Below are 25167 nucleotides of genomic sequence, written 5' to 3' on the forward strand. Positions count from 1 at the left end.
TTACTTGTAAATTTAAATTGAAAACCTTTCAGAAAAGAGGGAAAGGAAGTTTATTGCCAAATTTCATTTAAAATATACATGGATGAAACTTGTTAAGAATGTACTCCAGATGCAGGAAGTATAAGAATCACCTTGAGTGACTTCTTCAAACTCTTGGACTCATTCTGGATAGCCTGTAGAATTCCAATCCCATACTGGATGCTGCCAGAATTGCAACATGGCATTACAACTGTGTAATTTCGATCCAGTAACTAATATTTCAAGTGACAGTGAGTCAAAAACAATGGCACAGGATGAGCTCTGCATTACCTCTCACTAGACAGAACAAGCCTTGCATCAGCATCAGCATTAGCTGTAGGATTCTGCATTAGATGGTGGCTCAAAGCCCAACCAACGACCTTCTCAGCACCTGCAACATAAACAAAGACATAAAATTACCAATTTTTTTTCCAAAAAGAAAGAAAGAAACTTGCTTGGGAGCAGTGATTCTGAATGTCATCATATGTCAAAAAGAAACATACTTTCATTTGTAAGAGTTTGATCCTTGATGCATAAGGTCTCAAATCCATCACATTCCAACCCACTACGACTCAGGACCTATTTTAAAATGAAAACAATGGGCTATGAATCATTTGCATTGCAAAATGTCACATCTTAAAGCATCCAACCTGTTGCAAGTCTCAATCTACTATGCTAAAAAGCATGAAATGTAAAGACTTAACTGTGACAGATGAAAATAAAATTGCCAATGTTCCAGATATGAAAAAATGAACCAATTACTTTCCTAAAACTTATTTTAATCTTATGCCAAGTTATAATAATAGAAATGACAGTTGACGGAAATTTGTTTTGGTGTATGGAGTCTACCAAGGGACCTAAATTTCTGGGAAGCTGATTTGCTATACAAACAAAAACTTCTGACCTAAATAAAATCCTTCATAATGTTCACAACTTTAGCAGAGGAACTCTACAAGACACCAACAGAGGAATTAGCGAACAACTGTGTGTTAACAATTCTAAATTCTATAATAATAATAATAATAATAATAATAATAATAATAATAATAATAATAAAAATAAAAATAATAAATATTTACACAATGACCTAAATTTCTTCCCCATTCTAGAATGAGGAAATTATGATTTCTAAACTGCTAATAGGGAAATAAGGTCCATCTGGTGTTTGATAAAATATAGATCATGAGTACTATATTTTATCTTCATTTACTATTCCAAAAGCATGAAAAATAAAAGGGGTTTAGTAGAGAGAATTCTACATTTCCTTAGAATGAAAAAGAATGGATACTTTTAAATTAATTTTCTTCAGTACATGGATAACATTGGTCAAACCAGCTTCATTCAGCTCATTTAATGGAATTTGCAATGTAAAACAGACACGGCACAGTAACATGACATGCTTCTTTCCTATCATTTGGAATGTAAAATCACAACATGATATTGTGTCGATTGTGGTCATTTTAATCTTCATGCAATTATAAGTTTCATTATGCCTTTTAAATGAGTAAAATTGTCTTAAGTCTGTATTTGACATTTGACATAAAAGTTCAAGGTATAGGCTTTGAAAACTAGAAAATGGCAGCTCAAGCATTTTCCTTTGTAAATGGTTTCACATTACTTATGAAAAAATAATATGTATAATTTGATCTGCTAATAACTAATTTGATCTGCTAATAACCTTAACTGAGTCACTTGGTTTGTTTGAATCCTAGCCCTAATCAATGATGCTCTATTCGACTATAATAATTTTCAATTGTTTGTTATTATTAAAATAAGATCATCCAAAAATATTTAGATATTTGAAACACAATTTCCTTTTATTTGAATGTCCAACCTTCATAAGTAACATTGAAATTCCAAAGAGTTTTAAAGCTTTTTTAGGTGATAACACTAGGGCTTTAAATGCAACTCTAAATAGTTCCACAGCATACATGATCCATAAAAATTTTGATACAGAATTTGAATTCTCTGCTTCAATTTGCATTCACAGGCTCCCAAATCCTAGTGGGGCAAACAGAAAAAGAGACTGAGATGGAGAGATCTCAAAAACCAATTATTCATTTTACATTTCTAGCAGCTGTTGCTAAAACAAATGGAACAATAATAATCCAGACAGAAAAGAGTTCGACCTTTTGCAGCAAGTAATATTTCTTTTTCCTAATTTTGACAACTAAAAATGCCGTTGCTCTGTCAATATATGTCCCAATACCATTCCAGGAAAACATAAATATGGCAATCATCTTTGTTGCAATAATCTTCCAACTTTCCAAGTGCCTCATATCCTAAATACTCTTATAAAAAAATCACAACATTATAGCAGCAAAACCAGCTTGGAATATTGTTTTGAGTCAATAAACTGATCAAGATGACCAAACTATTTCATTTGCAGGCAGATTAACACTTAAAAAAAGGAAAATGAGGCATTCTGACAGCTAATTGCAAACTATTTCTTTCACTTCATAATTCTAGGACTCCAGTTCACTCATTAATCCATGATTTTCCAATGGAAAACTGTGACGAGAATTAATTGAAGTACCAGACAGCAGTTAGAGTAGCAAACCAAATATATGATATATATCTCAAATTTGCAACGCTCCATAAATTTTACATTAAAAAAATAGAACATTCAATATAAGATTAGCTGATTAGGTAACTTTTGGCTTCAAAGAAAAACCAATTTAATAAATTTAGACCAGAAAATTGATGTTCAAATGCAGAAGCATTAGGAATATCTAGTAGTGTCATAACACAAATATTGCATGATGCATATATCATATATTTTCAAAATTTGGAAAAATTTGCTCACAGTGCGCAGATTATTCAGATTTCCCTTCATTTTCAGTGTTTCAGCATCTCGATCCAATTGGTTCTTCCAACAGGCAAGAAGTTCCTCGTCCTGCAATGAACTATAAGCTACTATTGCATGTTGTGGAAGTTAAAGCCCAAATACCAATTACATGGATTCAACATGCACCTGTGGCATATGAATAGTCACTTTATTGGGAAAGAGTTTTGTCAGAAGCTTTGTTGCCTTTGGAATATCCTTTGCCCGGTCATGCAGTCTCCCAAAACTATCCTGAGAAAATCAAAAGAGACTTACATAATGATGCTGCAACTGCAAGTGGACAATTTGCAATGGATATGTCACGTAAAAGTTTCCTGATGTCACATTGTTGAGAGCAAACCATAATAGCAGGCAAGTGTCTAAAACAAGCAACAGCAGCTACAGACCTAGTCGGTATCAGCAGATTAGAAGAACAGATAGTTTGTCAAAGATATCAATCTTTTTGGAGTTTATCTCAAATATGTTGTAGTGCATTTTTGTCCCGAGGGGCTTAAAATTGGGAACATACTGGACCAATAAATAGATGTCCATGGGAATCAAAGATGACCTAAAATATTTTTCTAAAGCAATTACGTTCCATAACCTTGGTTCCGATAAAACAGTAGGTTTTGTCTTCTTCAGTAAAATTTAAAAAAAAAAAAAAAATGCTACTTTTGTATTTTTTATTTTACACACTAATACCCTAGCTTGCATTCTGTTCAAGATCAAAATTTATGAAGATCAAAAGACGTATCAAACAAACACCCTAATTAAAAAGGAGCATTTCCCAAATAAAGTGAAAATCCCTCGTGCCTTGGCTGCGACTGGTATTCGCATACGGAACAAATTTTACCAAACATGCACGCACGCGCACATCAATTTATCTCAATTCATTTAAGAGAAAATCCATAAAGAGTTTACCAAGCATTACCCACAACCAAGTGGAGGATGAGAAGGATCTGTAAGATGTAAATACTACCACCATAATTTTTCATTCTAAGGTAGATTGGTCCCAAAAGCTTCCAGAAAAAAGCTTTTTCTTGTGGTTTGTTGGAAGCAATCCCTCACTGCATATAATTTCATGAGAGATATAACCATCTTTAGCTGCTATTTTCCATGTAAAAGAGATGGTGAAAGCAGCAATTATATTTTCCTGTATTGCAGAGTAGCATGGAATTATGCGCTCCTGTTAAAATTGTTTAGACTGTGGAGTGTATTGGGTAATTCCATGTTCGGTGAACCATTACTCTGGCAGGAAAGGGAGGGAGGTCAGATAGGCAGAGGTTCACTTGAATCACAGCCCTGCAGCAGATATCCACTTGGATCACACCCTTATTGTTTTTCATGTAATGTATCTGGAGGAAAGGAACAATTTGAAGACGACACGGAAACTCGTGCAGTCTAAAGAATTAAAGAGTTTATTTTTCTTTCTTCCTTCTCAAGTGTTTCACGCATGAACATTTTTATTTGCAGGTGCCCCCACATTTGTGCTCTTACATAGTTGCTTATCAAAATAGAGTGAAGAAAATATAATGAAGCCAAAGTGCAACAAACATAACTCACACATGCTGCAATCTTTCTACCTCTAATCGATACTTTTTCCAATGAGCAAGATGATCAACCATGTCCAGTTTTCAAAATTGAGTTGCCCTAACATGCAGTTTCCCCATTATCAAATTTCAATGTTAATCTCTCAAATTCCTTCGTTTATCACTACAAGGTCTTTCTTTCTTCATACAAGTACAGGACAAATTTCAAGAAATCCTTGCAGCAACTTTATGAGAATTGGGCTTCAAACATTACAACAAATACGACCACTGGTATGGGATGCCTCCCTGGAAAAAATCAATTCCAGACCACTTCTCCCTGAGCCATGATAATGAAGCTTCAGTTTGTTCTCTTTTTTATGTCCTCTGCTGGTGATATGACCTGGAACATTTCCTTTGTAAGGAATGCACAAGACTGGCAGTTGGAAACCTTCACTAATTTCCTCGATAAGATTGGAGGGAGGATTGACAGAGAAGCAAAAAGAGACCAAACAGGATTGACAGCAGCCATTTTATGATTAAATCCTATCATAAAGAGCTTGAAAAAGAAAATATTGCAATCAGGAGTGCCAACTTTCCCTGTAAAGCTATTTGGAAGATGAGTTTTTCAACTAAAGTAGGTTTTTTTGCTTAGGAAACGATTTGGAAGGGTTGTTGACTATCAGCAATCTTCAAAAACAATGGGAAAGTTCAAGTAAACAGATGTTTTCCTTCTAAAAATGCAGCTAAACTGTTATTGGACAAGGAATTCGTGGGAGTTGACATCGTGCCTTGATTTTTCTTTGGCAGCAGCTGAGTCTCTAAAAAAGAGAAACTTTGGACTAGAAGTGGTATTAATACTCGTATAGATAAGAATTTAAATAAAAAAAGAAAGTCTAAACTTCGGATCTCTCATCGTTTTCCGGGCATGTTTGGACAAAGAGGAATATAAGGTCTTGAAGGGCTTGGAACGTCTCTTCTTAGTCTCAAGGAAACGTAGCTTATGACACTTTCCACTGGTGTAGTGGCCAATGCCCCTGGGATAGATTGCTTATACACACTGCTTTTTTTAAGATCTTTTGAGTTTCTTAGACACTGCTTTTCTAGATCTTTTGGATTTTTTATCTTGTATATGATACTTTTTTGTTTTTAGCTGGCACCCCATTGGTGCCTTCAATGTTTTTTTCACCAATCAAAATAAAATAAAATTAAAAAAAAAAAAAGCAGATTATTGAAGAGCAAACCCAAGTACATAGGGGGCAATCCTTGGGCCCCAATCATGCTGTCAGTTGTTAGAAGATAGTCTTTTACAAAATAAGTGTTCATATGCAAGATAGCCTCTTCCATCAGTTGTTTTCTCGCCTCTGTACCTTCCCCTTCTTTCTTAATAAATTTCCTTGTCTGATAGCACTAATAGATTTTGATACCCTGAATAGATTATGCATGCTAAAGGTGAAATTGAAGAAGCTGTATACATAGTGTTAAAACAGGGTCAATAAAATGGAGAAGTACTCAAGGCATGGGATGATCAACACCGTTAAAATTAAAAAGAAAGTTTTATAGGATGGCTATTAGACCAGCTATACTATATGGATGATGGATCAGAATTTTAGGCAACAAAAAAACAAATTATTTGGAGTTTTTGGAGAGTTGGGTCTACCACTTGTCAGTGGAGTAGTTATTGTCTAAAGGTCTTGGAAGGAGTTGATATGGTTCTGTTTTGTGGAGGGCCAGGTTTTTCAATGTCTTATGGGACATTTGGTTGGAGAAGAATGCTCGTATTTTCATGGGGAAGGGGATGCCTTGCTCTATGATCTGGGATAGGATTCAAAATTTAGCTTTATTGTGGACTCCTGCTTGTTTCAAAGAGAATTTTTTCAGATTTTCAGCGCTATTGGGTGGTAGCACTGATTTGATGTTTTTCCTTTACTTTCTGCTTTTCTTCACTTCTAAAGAGGATTTGTAATGTTGTATTTTCTCTTCTTTTCTCCTCAATAAAATTTCTTCTTTTCCATCTAAAGAAAGAAAAAACATATTCAAAAAGCAAAAGTCGTCAAATGCTAAGGTGGAAGAGTAGTATAAGTCTAAAAGATAAATTAAGGAATGAAAACATGCATGGTAATTGAGTGTTAAAGCTTGATATACATTGTTGGCCCACAACCTAATAGCTTAAAATTTTGGGTAAAGTGATATTCTAACGTGGTATCTGAGCTGGTTGCAAAGAGGACCTGGGTTCTAGTCTTGTTGTCCACGTTTATTGTGTGGTGTTTAAAAACTTATTATATTGCCTGTTATCATGTTTATCTCTCCATGTGCTATCGGGCGGCACGTGCAGGGGAGTTTTAAAGCTTGAAATACATTGTTGGCCCACAACCTAATAGCTTGAGCTTTCAGGTAAGTCGTATTCTAACATTACGAATAGCACCTATAAAAGATAAGTGAAAGGCAGAGTTAAGATGGTTTGGGCATGTGCAACTTAGACCAAATAACGCACCAGTAAGAACGAGTGAGCTAACTAATGTTAGTCGCGGCAGAAGGAGGAGGGTAGACTCAGAATAAATAGAAGTGAGGATTTGACAACTCTCCACGAGTCAGAGGATATTGCTGTGGAAGGGACAGAAGGGCAGAAATAGTGGAAGAGGATTCATGTAGCCAACCCCACCTAAGGGCCCAATGCTTGTCTTTCTGTTGTAGTTATCTAAAATAATGTGTTTGATTTTCTATCACTATAGCACCCCACCATTGGTTTTCACTTTAGAAGGAAAAGAAAACTTGAGAATAACTTATTAATGACTCTTTTAGAGTATTCAAAAATTGGCAACGGATATCCAAAGGTTGGAAACTTTCTTTCAGAAACTTCCCTTTCAGTTTATCTTAATCAACAATGAAATAGAAGTCTCCCATCTTCTTTTTGTGGCTGAAACTATCATTTTCTATGAAGGACTCGAGCAAATCCTCAATCGTAGGTGCACTCTTCTCAAGGTTGAGGCAGTCTCAGGTTTGAAGGTGAACTTGGGGAAAAGAGAACTACTAGGGGACAGCACCGAGGGGCCTCTCCTTGTGGGCCTTTTGGGCTGCAAGCTGGGGGCTTTTCCAATTACCTACCTTGGTCCCCCCTCCTGGACCTAAATTCAAAGAGAAAGGAGTTTTGGAACCCCATCATTGAAAGATTTAAGGAGGAAGCTAGTTGGCTGCTTAGAAAAGGACATTTTGTCAAATGGTCGGAGTTTTACCCCCATTAAGAGCACTTTATCAAATCTCCCAGTCTATTTTATGTCCCTCTCCCCTATAATGTGCCACAACACTAGAGGAAATTTTAAATAGATTCCTTTGGGGGAGTTTAGTGAAGGAATTCAAATGTCATCTGGCGAATGAGAGGCTGTAATATCAAATACATGGCCCACAGCTCAACTCTTCTCTATCTTCAGCAAAGCCATCCTCAAGAAATGGCTTTGCTGATTCATGAAGGAGAAGGATCATGTATGAAGGGGAATCATCGCTTCAAAATATGGTCTTCAACATAATGGCTGGATCATTAAAGTTGGAAGAGCAGCAAATGGGGTTGGATCTAGAAATTAGCTACGAAAGGTTGCCACGATTTTCTCTCCCTTCAGATTTCAAGTGTTGTATAAGGAAAATATTTTCCTTTGGCATGATATTTGGGGCAGCCAATCTCCCCATAGCACAAAATCCATTCCATTCTTAATTTGGCTCATTGCAAGGATGCCTTTATCAATAATCATGTTCAAATATCTTACCTAGGGATTTTCTGGAACACTCCCTTGAATAGAAATACCTTTGATTTGGAAATTGACCATCTTACACTTGTTTACGGTAGCTTGTACAAAATCCAACATCAAAATGCTAATATTGATCCCATGTGGATCCTAGATAAAACTGATGGATTAACGGTCAGAACCTATCATAGAAAACTCAATTCTCCAAAAGAAACTAGCAACATCTTTCCCTAGAAGCCCATCTGGAAATCAGCAGCCCCCACAACAGTTGCTTTCTTCGTGTGGAAGGCAAGTCTTGAAAAAACTCTTTCCATGGATAACCAGCAGAAAAGAGGGCTGCCCCTTGTTACCAGGTACTCCTTGTGTTTGGAGAAGGCTAAATCTATTGACCGCATCCTGTTGCACTGCTACTAGGCTAGAATCCTTTGGAATTTGGCCACTTCTCTGATTAGGCATCAGTGGGCTGCTGCCCAACAATGGAAAGGGTTATGGGCTTATAAAAGTATCCACTCCAGCAAGCAGAGGAAGAAATCCTTGTCCCTTAATCCCCTTGCCTTTTGGTTTGTGTGGAGAGAAAGAAATAAAGAGAACTTTTGAAGATCATATTGATAAAGATTGAATCCTGAATCGAAATTCCAATTTCAGGTATTGAAAATCAAGAATCGAATCAAAACCAATCGTAAGATTGGTACAAATTCCCAAAATCGATTCCAAATGACGTGCATCTATTGATACACTACCAACAAGAAAACTAGTAAAATACATTTAAATTTTGACAATAAACAGAAAGTCATATTTCATGTGCTTGCCTTCCCCTTCCCTAATCAATAAAAAGTACGAGAACGAATCAAGAAAAATTAATTTGAAAAAAAAAAGTTTAGGGGAAGGAATCAAGAAAAAATAATTAAAAATTGAGAATTTGATGTCAATCATTTTAAGAAAAGAAAAACGATATCTTATGAATATTCTTTCTCTAATTAAAAAGAAAAAACAATTTACTTTTAAAAAATATTGATAATAATTGAACAAACTACTAAAAATATCCATTATGAATATTTACAACACAACGAAACATGAGTGCCACCTTAGCTAACGAGTGTTATGCCCATTCTTCTCAATCGCATGACACAATTCCTCCAAGAGTTCATAATGGGTTTATGAAGGAAATACAAGACCTAAAAGTTCTTTTTCTAGCACAGAACTGCAGCAGACACGCAATGCAATCAACATATTCAGATCAATTTGTTAGTTTCATGGGATGAATCGATAAATTCAGCAATGATTCAGTTGTTTTTTTATTTGCTAGTAAGATCCGACTCAATTTGGTGTGGAATTGATACAAGCTATATGAATCAACTCACTATCTACTGTTACTAAATAGCATGGTGGTTTGGTTTTGGTTGACACTCTTCTAATTCTTGATTCTTTTGACACCCAGCAATTCAGTAGACTTTCCTTGTTTGTTTGTACTTGGTGGCATACCCTTGATGCCCTCAAATGAAATTTTCTTTGTGATCCAAAAAAACAATGAAAATTGTCAGATATTGTAGTGTAATCAGCTGCAGAAGGGAGTGATTGATGCTTCAATCAATTACAAGAAGAACAAAAGATCAAGATCTATGCCATATATACTATAAAACCTCCATGGAGATGTGCACATAAAAGACACAATTGACTCATGATAAAAAATAAAAAATAAAAAGTTGTCTTTTTATTTTGATTCTCATAAATACTGATCAGAATTTTTTAAAACTAAAATAACACCAACAAAAACATAAATAAGAAATCCCATATAGGCAATGAAAATAATCTGGGGAAAAAATCATAATAGGCATAACCATTACCGGGAAAGCCAAGTCGAGAAGAGCAGTTTGGTTGCTCCCAAATTTTGTGAACAGCAGGCCACCGGGATGTGACTGGGAAAAAAACAAAATCATATTCAATTGAAGAAAACAAAAAAAAAATGCTATAGAGAAAAATAATCACACATCTAATGTGTCACTAAAAGAATTATTCAAGGTTCAACAAAGCAACCCCAAAACACAAAAATGAGATTAACCACAAAAACTTATTCAAAAATACTTTCTGCAGTCTAGGAAGCACCAGCCCTAGTGGAAGGGTGAGTGTCGGCATTTGCATAGATCAAGCACCAAGACATGTCGGAAATTAATTAATTTATATTTATTTTCTCATAATTTCCCAACACAGCAGGGATACATTGGACACTTATGGGACCAAAACACTGCATCTTGACCCTTTACTCGGTCTTTAACTAAAACCAAAACAAGAGGCGCATCTCATCAACTTCAAGCCCTAGCTCTTTGGCCTCTGCTCGGAGCTCATCCTCACATCCCCTCACAGTACTGGAATAGCAACCGTCAAATGCCAGAGTCACCAGAAGTTAGCTGATACAAGTACGCCATTGCCTTCTAAGTTCTCCACTTCCCTCTTCCCTCTTCTGCCCTCCCTCTCTCCCTCACAAGCCTACCTACCAGTCATTCTGTGTCTCGTCTTCTTTTCCTTTTCTTTTGCTAATTTCTTGATGGCTCACTGCCTCACTGTGACTGTGCAACAAGGCTCTCGGCTCTCTCCCTGCTTTTTACTTGTTGATGTCTGGGTGTGATATCCTCTGCTTTTTGTCAATTCACAGCTTACTTGTTCCTTTGTGATAACTGATAATGTGATGAAGTGAAGATATATTCTGCTTTTCATTTTTCTGCTTTTTATAAAATTTTTGTGGACAATTGTCGATAGCAGATCGCTCACGGCCGATCTGCCTCTGGGCTTTTAATATGAATGGAGTGAAAATATCGTGATGTACTTTATTTTTCTTTTTTCTTTTTAATTTTTTTTGTTTTCACATCAATTTCAAATGTTGATTATTCTCTAATATGAATGTAGGATCATGATCCATTTTGAATTTATTTCACCACAATAGTTGTCATCTAAAAGGAAAAATATGCTATACACACACACACACATATAATATATGTCCCCACTGTGCCGTGTCCTAATTTTCAAATTATCCTTATCACCATATCAGTACGTGCCATATCAGTATCACATCATGGTATCAGTGCTTCTAATTTATTTGACAAAATTACATCTTATATTCTTAAAATATATGACTTCTTTATAATTTTTGTGTATTGTAAGCTAAATAAAACTGTCTGAAAAGATAAGTAAATGGTTGATGCTGCAAAAAATTTCTGAAAATGTCATAAAGTGCTTTTAAGTGCTTTTATTTCGGGACTTATATGCAATGTGCGTGTTCCCCGCCGCCGGGGGAGGGGGGTGTGGGCAGCGGGATTAAGTACATGAGAACAGAATTGAAAAATAGTGAAGTCCAAGCTCCGAAGCCCAATAAAAGTAAATAAGAACAGAATTGAGAAATAATGACGTCCCTCGTGCCACCAACTTCCCAAAAGAAAACTTAAAATACCTTTTCTTTGCGATTGTCAGTATGCGTGTGAGAACCAATAATGACAACATTATCAGGTAGCTTTTCAAGCCTGCTTTTAAATGTTGAATATGATTCTGAATTTCCTACAATACACTTCTCCGCATCTTTCATAAACAAAATGAAGGGAGAACTTCTGCTCTCACTGAATACAGCCTAGTAAAATTAAACAAAATAAACAATAAGCCAATCTTAAGGTGATAAGCACAAAATCAATTTGCAAGAAATATCAACTTGCAAGAAATCCAGCTGTTTGGAACACAAAAAAAAGAATACCTCAAATAATGTGTTAACAAGTAACTTGTCCAGATCCTCCGCACCCGAAGTTTCCAAACGAAGATCATTAACTAGATAATGAGAGAGAGAGAGAGAGAGAGAGAGAGAGAGAGAGTTCTTAAATAACAATTCAGTAATAAAGGCTGTGAAATAATTAGTATAAACAGGACACCACAGTACCATTGCAGAAGAATCCATGACCCCCTTCACAGAGACCCCCGAGATCAACCCCATCAATTATGGGTTTATCAAATCTTACACCAATTTTTGATGAAGGGTTGTCTTCAAAAGGTAATATAACCTTGCCCCGCATTCCTTGTGTTGGACCCCTAAACAAAGTTGAAAGGGCAAAGATTACCACACAATAATATGGAAATTCCATAATTTTCCTTCAGATGCAAAGAGGAGGGTGCATGTAAAATGCAACATATCAATTATTCTGCATGGAATCAAAACCAAATTTTTTGACCATACAATAGTGCACATTTTCAGACAAAAGGACAACATGACTCACCAACAAAGAGCAAAAGAGGTGGTTGTTTCACTGCCCATCAAATGTCATAGACTAAAGCAAACTTTTAAAGCATGGCATACAGTTTCTCTTGCTTAATGAGAATAAAAATGGCATGAAATGCAAGCAGGACCAAATCTGCTCTTATATAAATTTTTTTCTAATGCTTAACCTTGGTTCTGAAAGCAGGTGCATAGCACATCCGGCATCTTTGTCATCCAGTCATCTTTTTCAGCCTTTTGAAAAATTTCAACTACTTCACCTTTATTGTGAAACAATAAGGGGTGCACAGCCCAATGCCCATCATCTTTTTGAACCTTCTGTTCCATTTTTGAAACTTGTCATCCCAAATAATCAGCTTTCCCACTTCCACAAATACTCCATGCAGTTTAAAATTCTGAATCCAGCCTTAATTATTTTAAAGCAAAGAAGTTAAAAGCCATGCTGGGTGCTTTTACATGTCCTAAACATCTGATACAAAGCTCTTTTTATGGCCTATCAGGAATATCATCCATCAAGTATTCCAAATGCATTGAACTCAAATAACGGTCTTTCTTAGCAGAACCAAATCTCATCCCTTTCGTATTTCCGTTTATCCACCCACAACATCTCATTCAAACATCACCTGTGTAGTTGTGAACAGTTGGCAATTAGCAGAACAATCTATTGCCCATTAGACCATGAACCTCATCCATTCATACCAATTAAAATTCTCCAGGAATCAAATCTCTTTAACACACAAAAACAGAACAAGAATTATTTGACAATTCAAAGTCCAACTCCAACCACTTGATTCTTACATAACTTGAGAAAAAAGGACAAGTAACACACTTGGAGATAATTTATAGTCTAACTGCATGCACTACCAACATAATTTAAAACTCCATACCATAGTTTGAAAATCCGGACCAGATTCAACCAGAACTGGTCACCAGGCTGGTTCGATCAACCTCCCAGAACAGGGAATTCTGCAAACCAGAGTTGACCCCGTAGACTTGGTCTGGATTGGCCAAAACTGGTCTGAACCATGGTTGGAGGCAGTTGGACTCGGCCCTTAGGTTTTAAAATATATATATATTATGTTGATGAAGCATAGATGTCTGAGCTTCAACCCAGGACATATAGGAACAACAGCAACCACTGCACCATTTCCTTTCCCATGCTCTTCTTTCTGCCCCTCCACAGCCCACATCCCTTAAAAATGGTGATAGGGAACAAAGAAAAATCTTTTTCCCCCACATGTATGGACACCTCCCCAAGCACAAAGCACACTCTCTACAGTCCCAGCTGTACCACAAGGTCAGCCAACAAGGATCCAAATCCCATAGGATTTTTTTTTTTCTTTTAAAAAAAAAAATAGTGGTTTTAACCTTGCTCAAAAGAGCTTCTCAAGAGGAAAAAGCAATTGTGATCAGGGCCACCGATTTCCAAATGACCTTCCAAGGAGAATTTAACAAGCCATCAGTAGTGTATTGACAGTCTAGTTCCTTGTAAAGAGTACTTACTTGTAAGAACCATTATTACTCAGCTTCCACTTTGGTTTAACTTGACTATCATGGCACACCTCCGTTCAGTACAGCTTATCCAAAAGTCCATTTAAGACTTCGAGCTCCCAGTCCAGAGCATTCATCTCAAACACTTGTTCAAATGAGCAATGCTAGAATTCATTGAAGCATGTTTGTAACAGACCAAGGTATAAATATCCAAGAATTGACCTCTTGAAGTATTTCCACACCAGGTGTAGTTGAAGCACATATATTACAGATCGCTTCAGATTTGCAAAGAGCAGTGGATTGATGTTGTTTCCAGCTGACTTAGTGGGTGAATTGTAAATGATCTCAATGTAATCCTAGATGTTTGTGGCACTCTACAGAGTGGTTGATGTATTGTCTCTCAGGATGGCATCCCCTTGATGCCCTGCTAACATAAATTTCTCTTTACTGGTAAAAAAAAGGTATAGACATCCAAGATTTGACTTTTTGGAGTATTTCCACACCAAGTGTGGTGCCATTGTGCCAAAAAAAGATGATGCCGCCATTTCCCACTTCAAAGTGCAAAAGATTGAAGAAGTCCCCCCATCCTTTTCTCATCACCATTTTCCAAACACCTACCCATATGGCTCCCGTATATCCTTGGAGGCCTACCTATTTACTGTTATGATCAATGCCATATTTTGCCACAACAACACATTTCCAAATATGATCACACTCAATCACAAACCCCCAAAGCCATTTGCTGGGGAGACTCTCTTCGAATACGGTAAGCTATTTGAGCCTCAAACTAGCCAATTGAATTGGCTGCTTGACCATCCCCATTCAACCAAATGATATTCAAATTCCTGTACCTGTGTCACATGTTGCCCCAAATGAGCCACTTTTGGATGTCTTCAAGTCTTTAGGTTACAGAAGATTTAACGGGAAGGAGGGGCATGAATACACTAGATTTTTGCCCTTTACAACATTGACACTTCCCAGTCAGCAAGATTTCATTCAAACTTAGGCACAATAGGCTCCCTGCCATCCTTGTCCTTGAATTTGAACCCAAGGGAAAGCTCTAGGTAGTTCAGCAGAAAAGCTCTCACTTTGCATCACAAGGTTCCAGCCATATCCAGCCATAGATCCCCTCCCTGTGTGGGATAAGTTCACTTTTTCCCAAGTTGATTTTTGACCCAATACTGTTTCAAAGAAAAGAAGAATGCACTTAACGTTCAGACTGAGAAGTTGGTTAGCCTCAGCCTCACAAAAGACTACATTGTCATTGACAAAAAACTGGTGAGACTAACATTCACTTTTATTTCTCCAACGCAGAACATTTTGGACATAACTCTTAAGATCTACCATAAAAGGTTGAAAAGCAGACAACCATGATGCACAATCCTCTATAGGAATGAAAGAATCCTGAAAGACAACCATTGGGTAAGAACAACGTTAGGGTAGAGATGCGCTGTCTAAACCACTTGCACAAGCTGCCCAAACCCTTTCTTTCCAAAATGCAGAGGATAAATTCCTAACAAATATGATTGAAAGCCTGCTTCAAGCCAAGCTCATGCACAACTCCCTAGTCCTTTCTTTGATTTGGCAACCACAATTTTGAAACAATGAGAACAGCATCCATGATTTGCCTTTCTTCAATAAAGGCATTTTGGTGCCGTCCAACAACTTTCCCAACCACTTTTTTGAGTCTCATGGCTACTTGAAAACAACTTGTAAATGCTTCCATAAAGCTCATGGGCCAAAAGCCTGTGACATTAATGGCTCCATCTTTTTTAGAGAACAATACTATGAATATGGAATGAAAACTTTCCATGAATCTGCCATTAGCATGAAATCTTCAAAAACCTCTAAAATTGTAGCACAGCCTAGTTGGCTTACAAGAACAAAGCCAAGGTAAAGCCATGAGGACCTGGGGGCTATGGCTTTATTACCATTGTACTCCATTAAAACAATCAATATTTCTTCTTTCCTAAAGAATTTTCAAGCCAAGAAGCAAAAGAACAATCAATTTTGGTAAAGCTTCTGCCATTAACCCACAGCCTCCACATAGCCAGTTTGGTACAAACTATAAAAATTCTTATAGAAATTGTGTATGCCTTCCTGCAAAACCTTGTTCATTATCGCTGATGGAGCATTTGCTGTCCAGTGAAAAATTTCATGTTACAATTGCCATCCTTGATCCAAGGGACCAAGATTCTTTATTTCCAAGCATTTTCCTCCATAAGTATAACATCAAATGTCTCCTTTTTCAGCTTCAGCCTCTTTACTCTGTCTTCACAAGCCCCCACAGCTGACTGACTTTCATCAAGATCATTAAGGTCTCTCACAAGTGACACTTTCTTGGCATGAAAATCTCCAAAAAAAAAAGTGTTGCTTCAACTTGGAAGCTACAGTAATATAATTGTGCAGAAAATTGACAAAATGCATGACATATCTAAAAGTTTGTGAACTTCATCTTAAATTAAAAAATATATATCAACAATGAGAAGAGTTCTGGGGGTAAGAAAATAAAAAGCAATTTCAATAGTAATGTACTTAAATTAATTGTACCTTGAAGGAGATGCCGCTGATGGTGAGTATAAGTTGCCGTAAGCTGAACTTGTGAATTTTACTCGGTCACCTAATTAATTAGATCATGGAAAACATAGCTTTAAACACAAATACAAGAAAACAAGCAGTTCTTAAGGGCACGAAAATCTTGAGTTTGAAAGCCTTCTCCTATCTCTAACTTCGAATGGCATACCGAATTTAAACAATTGATTCTTAGAAGCTCCAGAAGAAGAAGGCATAGTGTCAGTCTCCATCTTTGGTTGGGAATCCAGGCATAGAGAAGGTGCATTTAAAGAGCATGCTGCATCTGCTTCGCCGGCTGGAGGACCCATGCTCTTACCCAAGTCAGTGGGCCCCGGACTTTGCTTTGCAAAATTGGATGATTTATCTGTACCAAATCCATCTTTCAGAAGCTCTGCTTCCTTCGAAGATAAACCCTACAAGCACATTTGTAAATAAATGAGTCACTCAACAATAAGTCATCTACAAATTGTAAAAACAAAAATTTCAAAATAGCACTAAAATTGAAATAACGACAACAAGGATCATAACAAAATAATAGTAATATTAATCCAAAGGTCACAATGAGAAATAAGCAACTAGGAGAAATGTAAAATTAGATTAATTTTAGCTTACACCCAAAAATGAATGGCTATCAAATATAAGCAATTTAGCCCCAAAATGATTGGCTAGAGCCTTCGCCAACATCTCCTGATATATCTCAGAACCTGAAAAACATGGAAGGCAAAAATTTATTTTAAAGATAAATCAATTTTATGCAAACCAATACAAATTCAGAAACCTATATTGGGAGAGGAAAACACCATTGCACCTGCAGGACCAGAAAGCAGAATTCTTGGGTTCACAGTAGGAAGTTCTGAGGTGTATTTTGCATGTTCTCTGCGCTTCAGATGTATAAATGAGGCTGCAATCAGCACATTTTTTGTGTTCTCACTGCAATAGCGGAAAAATGAAGTTCACAAATTGCTCATGTCATTCTGAATCTATAGGACGGACATGCCAATTAAATTATCAAATGCATAAACATATTAAGTAGCATAATAATTTTTTTTTTGAACAAAAGAAGATATATTAGATGAAAAGAAGAGAAGGTACAACATGCGGGGGCAGAAAGTCCACCAGATAAAGGAAATTTTTTAAAAAAAAAAAAAGAGAAAAAAATAAATAAATAAGTAAAAATAAAACTAAACTATATTAGACAAGGAACCCCCTCTCAAACCTTTTCCATCATAGTTTACCAAGCTCTTCAAATACATTAAATAGCATAATAGTCAATACTCCATCAATAATGTCAGTGGATGAAGCTGAATAAGGAATGAATATAAGCAATCCCCATTCGATGCAAAAGATGAAAACCACATACTCAATGCACTAAAAGATTTTTATTTTATTTTATTTTTTCAATTGTTAACATTTCCTGGTTCCAACAAATTTCAAGAGGGGAATGATATGCACTTATGCAGTAGTACTCACAAGATGCTATAGCATGCAAGAATAGTACATATCTAAAACTCATGAACTGAAGAAGTTGTAAAAGCTCATGAAACAATACAACAAAAAATTAATTAGTACATATGCCTCTATAAACATACCATGAAAAATGTAGTGGGGAACACAAAACCCAAATTAGCCAACTTAACTAGAGGTGTTCAGATTTGGCTTTCTCCGAAAAAACCGAATGGACCAAACTAGTATTTGGTTCGGTTTTGTAGCTCATCAGGTTCAGTTCGGCTAAATCATTTTACCAAAATAAAACTGGTTTGGTTTTCAGTTCTTACAAAAAAATTTCAGTTAGAATCGAAAACTGAAGTTCTACAGTTCTATATTTCCTCAGTTCATTCAGCTGCTTGAGCAAGACGGCCTGCCATGCTCCAATCCAGCCAACAACTGCACTGCTCCAATCCAAACCTAAGCAGCTATACACAAAAAGCATTCACATAAAGTCTTGTTGCAGGCTTGCAGCAGCCAAGCCCCATGGGCCCAACTTCAGAATAGGGGAGTTAGTCACTTATGTCTCGACAAATGTCCTGTTGATTGTTTGTGTTCTTAGATTTTCAGTTCAGTTTGGTTTTTATCATGAAAAACCAAACAAAATCAGTCCAGTTTAGTGGCAGCTTGACTGCTTGAGAATCGGTTTGGCTCGATTCCCTCATACAAAACCAAACAAATTTGGTTCTTAAATTTTTCCCATCCAAACCAACCAAACCCACAAATTTTAACAATTATGGCTTTTGTTTGAATCATGGCCTGGTCAGTTTGCAGAATAGGTAAACAGGCCAACTCAGTTTAAATGCACTAAACCAAACTATTAAAATTTTCTGCTTCTTTTAAACACAGTTGCTTCAAGTGCTTAATCTAAAACAAACCAACTTTGTCAAGTGTGTTCAATCCTCTATCACACCCTTTTTCTTCCTCTAGTTTTTTCCCTTTCTTTTCTTATATTCCCCTTTTTGGTATATCTAAAATCAAAAGCCCCAATAGCGTTTTGGCAGCCCAAAGATACCATATAGCGGAAATTTTAGTAGCTCCCAATGATTTGGGATGATAGTGGGGATGACTTGTGTGATTCAAAGCAGATTCAGGGCAATAAATGGAGATTGAATTTTCCTATCTTGAATTTTCCCCACCCTGAATATTGCAGGGCCTGAACTATAATCTGCATCAAATCTGCCTCATATAAAAACAAATAGACGTGTGTGTATAATATACTTATTTTGGTCAAAAACAACCCTATGAGATGTCATTTTTATTTTATGTTTTAGACAGTTGAAGTTTGTCATATGAATTAACATAATTACATTAAAAGTAGGGTAAATTATTTTAGGCACAGTTCTTTAAAAATTGCGTGCAATTTTTGTCCTTGGCACCTGGTGGGGTAGATTCAGTCCCCAGCAAGAGATGGAACCCCTAATAAGATGAGGATGACACCACCATATGCCCCGTGGCAGATTTGGAGCAATAGGAGGGCCTAGATAATCTTAGCAGTAGACTGGTTTCAAGTTAAGAGCCCTTGTAATCTGGATCTGTCATGCTTACATCCGAAGTCAAATCCTACCCTTTTTTCTCTTCTCCCTTACCTCAGCCACCAATCTCACTCCCAAGATGAAGATGAGCAGGAGCAATCTCTCATTCTTCTTATTCTCATGGTCAAGCTCAGATCCTCTGTTTTCCTCATCAATGATATGAGAATGTTGATGAGACTCTCTCTTTCTTTATATATAATATATATATATGACATACACACACACACACACACACACACACTAACGTGTTAGTCACATGGTGCTCTGTTATGATTTCATCCTTCCAAACCAGTGACCAACCAACAAAACTGATCAATTTTTTTTATACCAATAGGTTCTGTTTTAGGAAGGTGTTGGCCACACCCAATTCGAAAATTCTTCAAACTGATAGGCCGTGGCAAACTCCCCCAAGACCAGACATGAAAACCTAAAGAGAAATGCAGGACCCCCAAAAATCCACAGATCCTCATTCCTCTGTCAAAAAGGAGAATTTTTTTTTTGAAAAAAAAACATCCAATCGATGACAATGAAATGGGTGAGTCCTACAAAAAAAATTAATAAGCAAGATAAGAAAACATCTCAAGGGATCGTTTGAAATCACTTATGGAGAAGTGCTTCTCTTAAGAAGATCTGAATTGGAAAGTGCTGATAATAAGTGCTGAACTTAAAAAGTGTGGTTTTGGTATATCTAAAAATAAGTGCTAATTATAAGTATTGATCAAATAAGTAGTATTCAGATATTCACTTTCACTATAAATTTATAAATGATATAAAAATTTATATTATTATATTTCATCCATAATGTTAATATGCTGTTACACAAAATAAAATAATATAGGGCAAAAGACACTCACCTCCCCTGAGGTTTGACAAAAAGACAAAGACCTCCTCTAAGGTTTCAAAAATTCCATAGACCTCCCCTAAGATTTCAAAAATGACATAGACCTCCCTTGAGGTTTGCCAAAAGGACACAAATCTCCCCTCAAAAGACTTATTTTTTTGCAAAATACAAGGGGAGGTTTGTGTCTTTTTGGTGAACCTCAAAGCAAGTCTCTGGACTTAAAACCTTTGTAGAGGTCCCTAAGATTTTTGAAACCTTAGGGGAGGTCAATGTCTTTTACCCAATAATATATGACTATTTTAAATTAGAATTAAACATATATTCTAAAACAATTTGATTATAGTTATGTTAACTAATATTTTTAATTAATATTTAAATATTTTTGTTAAGTAAAATAATATAAGATTATTATTTTTTAATTCAAAATAATCTCGATATTAATGTATATTCATAACATACATAATTGTTACAATCTTACGATTCGCAATTCGATTCATTTCATACGATTCGAATCATTTCTACATAAAATCGCTTCAAATCTTAATAGCGAAACTACTAAATCATTTCAGAATCAATCAAAGCACCTTGTGAATCAAACGATTCAATCCAAATCTATCAACTTACACGATTTTGGACGTTCATATCTTGACAAGACTGACTATTTTGAAACCCCAAAACAACATTTTTTTCCTTTTTTATTGCTTTTATTTTTACACAATTACCTTCCATTCCTTGTCTGTCAGTTTTGAACTATAAAAGAGGAGAAAATAAAATTTTAGATCTTATGTTGTCTTCACAAAATCATTCTCCACTCTAGGAGTATAGTGCTCTGCCATTGAGAAGAAGCAGCAGAACATTGACCAGCTATGGCAGTACTCTTGTTTCTTTGTGTTGTTAAAATTTGAAAGTTGGTTTTTTGGCAGTTTGTTCAATTATTATCATTTTTTAGGTTAATTTTTTTTTATTTTTAATCTGAGAAAGAATATGCATGAAATATTATTATGTTTTTAATTGTTGATGAACACCAAAAATCCAACTTATTATTATTTTTTCTTGATTCATTCCAACAACATAAAGTTCATTTTTTTATTAACATATCCTAACTCATTCTCATACTTTTCATTTGTTTAGGGAAAGCAAACACATGAAATATGATTTTTTTTATTGTCAAAATTTAAATGCAGTTTACTATTGTGCTTGTTGTTTGTATATAAATATATGCATGTCATTTAGAATTGATTTTGGGAATTTGTACCAAATCTTAGAATTGAATCTTACAATTCAATTCAATTCTTGATTCCTAATTCTCAAAAATGTTTCAAATCTCAATTTGACAACTATGATAACATATGACTATTTATTATCATAATAATTTATGCTAAATTTAATACTATTAACTAAAATTAAATTTTAGTTAACTTGGTATTAATTGAAATTATATAGCTCTTGCTTCTGCATTCCAAAATTGGAATTTGCAAGGCCATGTCACAACCATCTATGAGGAGAGGCGAATAGGGGGAGGAGGTAGCACCAGCGGCGACTGTGGTATCAATAGCTCATGGAGGAGAAAGAGGAGGGTCATTGTGATCTGCAAGGGGGAGAGTGCTCAACTCATGACCTATGACAGAGAGGTAATAGCACAAAGTGAGGAGGCAGCAGTGACAATGACAGCGTCACAATGGCTCGCAAAGGAGGAGGATGAGTGATCCCTGCAATTTGCAAGGCAGGGAGTGCAAAAGGGAAGAAGATCTGCAAAGAAGAGGAGGCAACGCAAAGGAGGAAGGAGGCGGCAACAGCGATGGTGATGGTAGCAGGTATGGTGGAGCTTCAAGAGATCGAGAGTGCTCAGGGAAGAAGGAAGGGAGATGGAGAGCATATGGTTATTGCATCACTCCAGTGATACGGAGAGAAGGGAAGGAGAATTTCTTTAAATTACAAAAATGCCACTAAAATTCATCTTACTTACAAAAATGTCACCACTCATGAACAGTGCCACTTTTAAGAGACCAAAAAGCTATCTATGATGGCTTTTCAAATTTCACTTAAAATGTTCTTAAAATAGTGGCCCTACAAAAGCACCTTTTGCAATAAGGACTAACTAGAGTAGAAGTCAAACACCACATTTTTATAAAAGCTCATTTTTAAGTACTCCCAAACGGAGGCTAAGGGGAGCACCACAGGGGTGCCAGCCCACATACAACAAAGCCAACAAAAGTTACATAAACATGGGTCAAAATCCTTCAATTCGAGCGTGAAGGCTGGTGAAATTTTCCAAAACTCCAAAAAAATTTTAGGCAGCTTCTTTCATTCAGAAGCTCTTCCATTTCACTTGCTCCATATGTACAATGACAACAAAAATAACAAGCCTTAATTCCCACTAAGTGAGGTCGGCTATATGAATCATTTTCTGCCAATTCACTCAATCAAGGGCATGATCTTCTATAACTTAAGGGCTGTTAAATCCTTCCTCACTACCTCATTCCAAGTTATTTCAAATCTACCCCTCCTTCTAGTACCATCAACAAAAAATAGCTCGCTCCTCCTCACTAGGCACTACTGGGCCTGGGTTTCAAATACCCAAACCATCTAAGCCGTCCCTCCCTCCCTCCCTCCCTTACCTTAACTTCTGCCAATGATACGCCTAGTGTTAGGGAGTGACAATGTAATGGGGAAAAAGGGGGAGAAAGATACTGCTCTAATTGTATTCTCTAGGGATTTATAATGAATCTTTGATTGCTTGTGTTAACATTTGTATGGTTATTCTCTTGGATATGAATAATACAAGTAGACCTTATCATTATGGTGTTATGTTGCCTTGGATTGTGATATATCTTATTGCTTTAGTATAATTCCATGTATATGAATATCTTTGCTCGTGTGATATCCTATCGTTCCTAGTTTCTCATGGGTTGTGAGACTTATATGGTGCTCGTGCTTATAGGCTTAAACGTGTGACTATTGGCTGACTCGTCGGAGGAGAGCTCTCAACGAGTGTCACACGACCCTTACTTGAGTTCTATTTTGGGAGTCCGTGACAATTGGTATCAGAGCACATTGAGTGGTAACATGAGAAAAAAGTCTGTAAAGATAGACCACATTAAGGCGCTTGAGACATATATGGCAAAACTTGAAACCTTGAAGACAACATGTTTTGAACTCCAAGAGTTGGCGGCAAGAATTGATAAAGGAGAAAGGCGTGCCAACAAAGCTTGAGGCTGCCAAAGAAAACCCAAGAGAAAACCTTTATGGGGTATCAAAACTTAAGGAGAGAATTGTGGAACTTGAAAAATTTATTCCACGTGTAAAATCACTAGACAAAAGGCTAATAGAGCTTGAGGCCTTCCAGAGGAACATCGAGCAGTTGGAAGCCTTTGAGAGTAGGCTGGAACATATTGAGGGCATATTGCCATCTCTAACACCCCAAGGGGGAGAGCCAATAGAGCTCGAGGCCTCCCTACGGGAGCTGACTAATAATTTCGATTTCCTTGCAGAGAACGTTAAGGAGTCCATTAGTGCTTTGAAAGAAGATTTGAAGGCGATAGGCAATCTCCAAAGTGCTATGGACCAAGTTCAGAGTGAATTGCAAGAGATGGCTGTGAAACTAAATGCAGTGGCGCAGATGGCTTGAAGGCCGATAACTGAACCTAGTGAGGGAATTTGAATAAAGCTACCATAACCGAAAAGCTTTGGGGTTACCCGTGATGCAAAGGAACTGGACAATTTTATCTTTGATATGGAGCACTACTTCAAGTGCTCACGGATTGATCTAGAGGAAGACCGAGTGAATATTACAACAGTATACCTTGTTGGGGATGCTAAACTGTGGTGGAGAACTAAATGGGATGATATTCAGCACAATAGGTGTGTCATTAATTCTTGGGAGGGATTGAAACAGGCGTTGAGAGCACAATTTTACCCAGAAAATGTAGAATACATGGCACAGTGCAAGGTATATGATTTGCAACAGACGGGTTCAATAAGGAGTTATGTACGGGAATTTCAGGCTCTAATGTTGGACATCAAAAACATGTCTGAATCAAATAGCCTATTCCAGTTCCTCCGGGGTTTGAAGACATGGCTGAAGAATGAATTGCGCAAACAAGGGGTTAGTGACCTCTCTTCCACCCTCGTCGCTACTGAACAATTGGATGATTTTTCTGATACTGCTGGAAAACGAAATTACCCCATGCCCGCCAATAATGATTCAAGGCAAAATAAGGTGTACAAACCCACAAATGGGGGAAGGGACAGGGAAATGAATAGATCTAGGAAAGATAGAAGAGCTTGCATGACTAGGGAGTGGAGGGGCGGACGTACAGGCGGTGGGGAGCGTCGTTTGCTGGTCTCGTGTTTCCTTTGCATGGGACCACACCGAGTAGCAAAGTGCCCTAAACAAAAGGCTTTGAATGCTCTAAAGGCACTTCGAGGAGAAACAGAAACCCCAACAATAATCCCAGGGGAAAAACAAGATATGGTGGGAGCATTGAGATTTTTGGGAGCATTGGAGCACCAAGTAGTTACCAACAAGTCTCAGGAAAAGGGCTTAATGTATGTGGACCTACTTTTGAATGGAAAGAAGATCAAGGCCATGATTGATACCACTCATAATTTCATTACTGATACAGAAGCCCAGCAGTTAGAACTACAAGTAGACAAAGATGTGGGAAAATTGAAAGCGGTGAATTCTGAAGCGTTAACCATGGTAGGAGTGATGCCTAAAGTAGCCTGCCAAATGGGGTTGTGGTCAGGAGCAGTTGATTTCACCGTGGCAACCCTCGATGACTTTGATATGGTATTGGGGATGGATTTTCTTAAGGTGACGCGCTCAATGCCGATCCCAGCCGCGAACTGTCTAGTGATAATGGGAGATACCCCTTGTGTGGTTCC

The 25167-nt window shown here is 36.9% G+C and overlaps 1 protein-coding gene across 4 annotated transcripts in view; it reads right to left on the reverse strand.

Annotated features, from left to right (window-relative positions):
* Window positions 1-25167, reverse strand: part of LOC131160549 (uncharacterized) — a 56737-nt gene that overhangs the window by 20546 nt on the left and 11024 nt on the right. For all 4 annotated transcript variants that reach the window (XM_058116352.1, XM_058116351.1, XM_058116350.1 and 1 more), the window contains 13 exons: window positions 17228-17349; window positions 17032-17123; window positions 16589-16832; window positions 16396-16465; window positions 12022-12170; window positions 11842-11912; window positions 11548-11721; window positions 9950-10021; window positions 2993-3094; window positions 2825-2914; window positions 522-597; window positions 310-409; window positions 132-201 (listed from right to left, as the gene is read on the reverse strand). In XM_058116352.1, the coding sequence (XP_057972335.1) occupies window positions 132-201; window positions 310-409; window positions 522-597; window positions 2825-2914; window positions 2993-3094; window positions 9950-10021; window positions 11548-11721; window positions 11842-11912; window positions 12022-12170; window positions 16396-16465; window positions 16589-16832; window positions 17032-17123; window positions 17228-17349 (1432 nt within the window). The remainder of the gene's footprint in view (window positions 1-131; window positions 202-309; window positions 410-521; window positions 598-2824; window positions 2915-2992; window positions 3095-9949; window positions 10022-11547; window positions 11722-11841; window positions 11913-12021; window positions 12171-16395; window positions 16466-16588; window positions 16833-17031; window positions 17124-17227; window positions 17350-25167) is intronic.

This window comes from Malania oleifera, chromosome 7 (assembly GCF_029873635.1).
Source record: "Malania oleifera isolate guangnan ecotype guangnan chromosome 7, ASM2987363v1, whole genome shotgun sequence".
Lineage (NCBI taxonomy): Eukaryota > Viridiplantae > Streptophyta > Magnoliopsida > Santalales > Ximeniaceae > Malania > Malania oleifera.